This window comes from Poecile atricapillus, chromosome W, assembly GCF_030490865.1.
Source record: "Poecile atricapillus isolate bPoeAtr1 chromosome W, bPoeAtr1.hap1, whole genome shotgun sequence".
Taxonomy (NCBI): Eukaryota; Metazoa; Chordata; class Aves; order Passeriformes; family Paridae; genus Poecile; species Poecile atricapillus.
Window position 1 is genome coordinate 4,020,120 of NC_081288.1, and position 6,315 is coordinate 4,026,434.

Sequence of the window (6,315 nt, forward strand, 5' to 3'; positions counted from 1 at the left end):
AGGGAATGGAGCTGAGAATGGAGAAGATGGCTTCTTCCAAGTCTCCCAGTTGGCTGGCAGAGCCTGGGCTCAATGCTTGCCCTACCTCTGCCTCTGAGGGTCTTTTTCCTGGTATGGCTCTCTGTCATTCTGCAGGGTGGGAGGTAGCAGTGCTGGAGGAGACCCCTCCTGTGGAGAAAAATTCCTGTAAGGTTGGGTCTGTCTGCCAAGTGCTCCACTGGAGCTCAGAGGCCAGAACAGGAAGATGCCAACTTGGTGTCAGGGCTGGGCAGCCACCCAGAGTGGGCCACAGGGACCCTGGCAGCACCCATGTCCCAAGATGCTGGGACATTTCCAACCTGTGCTTAGTGCTGGTGGAGCCCAGAGTGATACTGAGCAGTTTGGGCTGTCCCCCTTTGGCCCACATCTCCTTGCCTTTGCTTCCCCTGCAGCTGTAGGGGGAAGCCAGTCCTTCCCCCTGCTTGGGGCCATTGATGCCCTGCTTTGCCCTCTCTGGGGATGGCAGCAAGGCCTCGGGTAGGATGGGGTGAGACATGTACCAAGTGCTTGGGTGCCCCATGCTCAGCTTTGCCTCCATCCCTCCTCGCTTCAGTTGGAGCTTGGCGCGGTGCCGACCCTCGCTGGCTGCTCTGCTCCCATTTCCCAAATCTTCCTGGTCAGCCTGGGCTGGCTCATCTTCCCTCTTCTTGCTTTCACTCCTCTCTGGGTGGAGGGACTGGCTTTGAGGAGGAGACCAATGGGCACCTCTGTGTCGTGCAGAGCCATGGCTTGATTGCTGCTGGGTGTGTTTAGCTACATGTGGTTACTCTCTTTTGTCAGCTGAGAGACTCAGATGAGGAGAAAGTCTTGTCTCATGTCTGAGTGCAGAGCCTTTTTTTTTTCTCCCCGCCCCTTCTGCACTCTTAAACATTTTGCATCAGGGGTTTTTTTGTGTCCAGAGCCTTCCAGTGCACCCTTTTCTTATTGACAGTGACTGTGGGGAAAAGCAGAGGCCACTTAAAAATTAAAAAAAAGAAAACCAAAGCAACTTGCTTCTTTTTTTTTTTCCTTTATAACTGTCGCCTTCTTCCCTTTTCTTTATTTTGCTTTATTTTTTATATTTACTTTTATTTTCTTTGTCTCACTTTAATTTAGGAAGCAAAGAAGGGACCTAACCCGCTCATGAGACGTAATAGCGTTACCCCTCTAGCAAGCCCAGAGCCCACCAAAAAACCTCGCATCAACAGCTTTGAGGAGCATGTGGCTGTTTCTTCTGCCCTGCCAGGCTGTGTTCCTCAGGAAGTGCCCACGCAGATGCCGGGACAAGTTAGTTGAACTCTTTTTTTTTTTTTTTTTCCCCCCCTTATTTTTTCTTTTTTCTTTTTATTCTTTTTTTTGGTTGTTGTTCTTGTTGTTTTATTGTTTGTTGTCCTCCTGTCACTCCTGAAGCTGAGGAACTGCTTGCACTTGTCGTAACCTGTGCTGCTGTCTGAGATGCATCTTCCTCCCACGACTGCTGTCCCTCCCTGCCTTGGGTCACTGTTGATCCTCTCTTGGGTTTTTGAGAGCATCATGAACTTCCACCAAGCTCTAGGCTGCATTAATTAATTTAGTGCCTTCACCATCCAGAATCAACCTCTCCTGAGGGGTCTCCTACCTGGAGTGAGCAGGAACAAAGAGCTCGTGCCTTTCCTCTGGGCACACTTGGCTCCGATGTACAGCTGGGCATGGCAATAAATCAAATGCTCTCATGCATTTTTTTCATTTGCTCCTTAAGGAGGAGCTGCCAAGACTCATCTTTGGCTGGAAGGGTCTCCTTTATCCTGGAGGTGTAGACAAATTGGACCACAATTGAATAGAGGGCTCTGGGTGTGGTGAGCCTGGGTGAAACCCTGTGGGCAGCTGCCATGGTGCTCATGTGTCCTCTCCTCTTTCACCCACCCAAGAAGGGACATAGGAAGAGAGGCCTTGCTTGCTGCTCACTTCTCCAGGCACAAACCCCTCTCCTAAGCTCACTAAGGAATCCTGTATAATCTATAGGAGCCTTTGCCATGCTGCCCTTCCCACCAGCTGCCTGTTGGATCTCACTGTCATGCCCAGCCCCTCTCTCTGTTGTCTGTGTTGGTGTGATGTCCTTTCTCCCCTCCTCACCCAGATCCTGGCCAGGTTAGGAATGGCTCCGTGCTCCCCCATTGCTCTGCTTGGTTGCTGCTTTGCATGAGCCTCCCAGGGCAGCTGGGTCTGTCTCAGCTCCCAGGGCTCTGCTTGGGCTGGTTGAGCCTCACAAGGAAACCTTTTGCCAGCTCTGGCTGCCCAGTGCCCCTCGCTGCTGCCCACTGTCCTCTGCTCGGTGTGGTGCAGGGTTACTGACACCTCTCTCTGTTCTCTCTGTCTCTCTGCAGCCTTTACTAGGGAAGGCATGCCTGTAAGTACCTTCTTGCGTCTTATTCCCCCTTCCAACCTCTTTTTCCATGTCTGTTGCCATCCTGCTGGGTTGTTTTGTTGTTGCGAAATCCGGACGGGGTGTGGATTTCATGGGAGTTAGTATTTTGCTGTTTTTGGAGGGAGTGGGATTTGTTTTAGGAAAAGTAAAGAGGAGACTGTGGGTACTGGTTTGTATCCTATCTTGATGAAATGTCCCAATTGTGTTGTGAAATTAAGCAAATTATCACTTTCACTCTGATGATGATGCCTATGGGTGATGCTGGAGCTGTGTCCTCTGTGATAGCACATTGTACTGTAAGAGACCTGGGTGCTCTGTCCTTCCTGAGGGCTCTGACTTCTGCCTGTGAGTGTTGGCACCAGAGAGGTATCTGAGAAGCTTCTGACCTTCTCAGGAATGTGTTTCCTGGAGCTGGATGGAACCATCCAACTGCAGTTCTGCAAACCTGGGTTTTGGAAACACCCAGTCTAGATGTTGTAGGCAGAGTGAATGGAAATTGTCCTTCTCTACCTCTGTTACAAAAGCAGAACACCTTGAGCATTCAATGCACTAATTATGAATAATCAAGGCTCTGGCAGTTTGGCTTAGAGCAGTTATATCCCTAAGGAACAGGATAGCTCCTGGATAAATTTGAAGCCTTTGGACTTAATTAATGCTACATTGAGTTGAGAGCAGCAGTTATGTGTTCAGGTGTCTTCTCAAAGACTGGGAAGACTTTGGGGCTGAGTTGATGCTGGGTGGTGTCCAGGGGCCCTTTTTGCCCTCTGAGGGCCAGTTCAAATCAGCCTGTGAGCATCCCTGGCTTGGGTTGTTTTGTGGGCTGAAGATGGAGGGATCTGCTCTAACATGTCCAGGCCAGAGCTCAGCCCTGCTTCCCTGCAGCAGCTGTTGAAGCTCATATTTCTTCCCCTTTTAGAGTAAACCTTTTTGAGAAAAAGGAAGTTAGGTCTGCTGCACTTGGCTTTGCTGGTGGATGGGTTGGGTGAGATCACCGTGCTCCTGCACGAGTGTAGAGATTGAGTCCCTCAGCATGGCCTGCATGCCTGTGACCCTTCCCCTGCTGCTCGTGGCCACTGAAGCCCCTGATGGAACCTGATCCTCTTGGACTGCACTGAAAGTATTTTCATTTTTGTCCATCCTTCCCTCCACTGTTTTCACATCTGTATTGTAACAAAGGGCCCTGCATGCCTTGGTGCTGGCTGGGACACTGAAAACACACTCTGCTGCTGAGTTTGGGAGATGGATGTGTCAGATTTTGCTGGAGAAGGCAGTGATGGTTACCCACACCAGGTATAGGCTGGCAGCAGCAAGTTGAAAATCTCCACCTGCTGGGAGCCTGTCTCTACCTCCTAGTGTGGGACTTAAAGGCTGCTTTTGTGGGACCTACAAGGACCTGCCAAACCCAAGGCCTGGTGACATTCACACTGCTGTTAGCTCTGGGAGGCTGCTGTCTTGTGCACTGGTTTAGTCCCTCACTGTCACTACCTGTATGGGGCTGGGGAGGTGGAAGGTACCTCCTTCACAACCTGCATCCTGGACCTCGGTTGGTAGTGGGGGCTTCACTGCATCAGCCCTCACACTGGGGGTCTTGATCCCCATCCAGGAGGACCAGGAGAGGCTGGGGATGTGGCTGAGTACCTCTGAGTCCTCCTGGCTGTGGGATTGAGCTGGCTGGGGGTCGTGGGACTACCTGGCGTGATGATTTCTTTTCTTTTTGCTTGGTTGTGATCCAAAGTGCACTTTTGAACAGTCACCTGATCCCCTCCCTTCTTCTCCCCTTCACTTTTCATGCTTAAAAAGAAGACCCGTTTGTCACTTTCTCAAAGTTTTCTCTTTGCTAATATTTCCAAGGTAAATGGCTGTGGTGCATGTGGCTTTTCCTAACCCTCCTCCTGTCTCCTTAGATAACAGAGAACAGCTCAGCCCGCTCTGCCTCTAAGCCTGGTTGGGATTCCTGGTGCTTGTAAGAGGCAGCTTAGGTAGTAAATGCGTTAAAAAAAAAAAATTAAAAAAAAAAAAAAGAGAACCCTTCCTAGCTGTTTCCTAGTCCTTTTTTTCCCTACTTTGTTTCATGTAGTTCTGTGAGTTGGGAAATGTCCTTGTGGTCCCCTGGGCTTCTCCTGGAGAAGATGTTCTCCTTGGGGCTGGTCCTGCTTGTGTTTAGCTGATTGTCTCTGGTTTTGTGGTCCTCACCATGTGCTGGTGGGTACCTGTTGTTGTCACTCTGTACCAGGGCTGTGTCTGGAGCGTCTCTTGGGCCCATGAAAACTCATGGGGCGTCACCAGGGGAGTTGTGCTGCTGCTCTGCCACTGGTGGTCCTTGGCATGGCCAGTGGGAGCTGCCTGTTCTTGGCATTGCTAAGGATGGACAAACAATGGCCTCATCCTTGGCAGGTGTGGGGGGACACTGCCCACCCTTGAAAGGGAGCAAGAGAGATGTTGAATTTGGCTGCTTGAATGAGCACTGTGGTCCCCTGTCACCTTGCCTTGTGTGGACCAAAGAGCAGCTTCAGAAGGACAGACAGGGTGGGGTGGGAGGGTTGCCTTGGGTTTAGCTCAGTTTTAAGGGATATCTCAATTCTAACTCCGTAATTAAAGCCAGGCAATGCTTGAGGAGGGGGTGGGCAGTGAGTCAGCCAGCTGCCTCTCTCCTCGGGTGGGCAGTGTCCTCTCCTGTGGTGGGTGCTTCGTAGTGACCCGTGCGTGGCTTTGTTCCTCCTTGTCCCCTCGTTCATGTGTTCTTAGAAGGCGCTGCTGGGCTGGAGCCTGACCCCAGCCCCCAACGCCTCTCCTTCCCCTCTCGTTCCAGAACATGAGCAACTCCCAGAAGCCGTCGTGACTCCGTGGGCACCATCGCGAGGCCGCTGGCGCTGCCGGCGCCGCCAGCTTCTCATCCCATCGCCATTCCCGAAGCTTGCTTACAAACCGGTCCCCTCCGGCCGCGGCGAGGCTCCGCTCACGCTGCCCGTTCATCCGCAAAATCCTGCGCTGCTGAGGGGGGAGGGATGCAGGAGAGCGGCGGAGGAGCCCAGCTCCCTCCTGGGGTCACCATCAGCTCTTCAGGCTGCAGCGTTTGCTCTCCTCTCCAGCATCCTGTAGCGAGCTGTAAAGTGCTTCTGTAGTGCACAGGAGTTTAATTTTCCTCCCTTTCAGTGGTTTGGATCTTCTGTATAGATGATTGGTACCCATCCATCTCTGGGTGGGGTGTGTATATATGTGGATGGTGTGGGGTTAGCAGAGAAATAGGGGGAAGGGGGGGTGGGTAAAGGGGTTTTGCATTTTTTTTATTATTATTATTATTAATGTTGTTAATTACTTTTGAATAAGCCCCTAACATGCTGTGCTGCAGTCCCTCACCCACACTACAACTGGTCACACATGCCAGCCTGGCTCATGCAGATCTGTGAGCACCAGGAAAGCAGCTGTGTGAACTCCTTCACTGCAAGAACTGCTGGGTTTAATAAAAAAAACCAACCCATTCTTTCACTTTTTTTTAAAATCAACATACTTTAAAGGGGTTTGCAGAGAATGTAGATCTGCTGCTAAAACTGGTTGAAAGCTGCCTGCAGTGCATGAGGAACCATGCCAGCAGGGGCTCGGGTGATGCTTTCATGTTGGGGAGCAGCCAGGGATGGTCTGAGTTCAGGCATGGGCTGAATTTTGGGGAGGCTGAGCACTGTTTGAGGTGCTGTGCTGGTACTTCATCTCCCCTTTCTTCTTTTTTAGATGGAAGTGGAGGTATTGGGAAGGGTTTGAATCCCTAGGCTTAGGTGCAGTTTGTAGACACACAGGTCTCATGGAGGTGGCCAGATGCCTGGCTGGGTTGCAGAAGTCCCTGTCTGACTACAAAAAAGCCACCAGAAGGGACAGCTTTGTCTGTATTTTTTTTAATT

General features: G+C 51.1%; 1 protein-coding gene across 6 annotated transcripts in view; it reads left to right on the forward strand.

Moving 5' to 3' along the window:
• LOC131591608 (6-phosphofructo-2-kinase/fructose-2,6-bisphosphatase 3) overlaps nt 1-5,900 on the forward strand; it is a 37,584-nt gene extending 31,684 nt beyond the window's left edge. For 3 of the 6 annotated variants that reach the window (XM_058862462.1, XM_058862459.1, XM_058862463.1), the window contains 4 exons: nt 1,135-1,305; nt 2,382-2,404; nt 4,223-4,273; nt 5,232-5,900. In XM_058862462.1, the coding sequence (XP_058718445.1) occupies nt 1,135-1,305; nt 2,382-2,404; nt 4,223-4,273; nt 5,232-5,238 (252 nt within the window). In that variant the 3' untranslated portion in view covers nt 5,239-5,900. The remainder of the gene's footprint in view (nt 1-1,134; nt 1,306-2,381; nt 2,405-4,222; nt 4,274-5,231) is intronic. The other 3 variants (XM_058862461.1, XM_058862460.1, XM_058862464.1) reach the window with 3 other exon arrangements.
• The last annotated feature ends 415 nt before the right edge of the window (nt 5,901-6,315 follow it).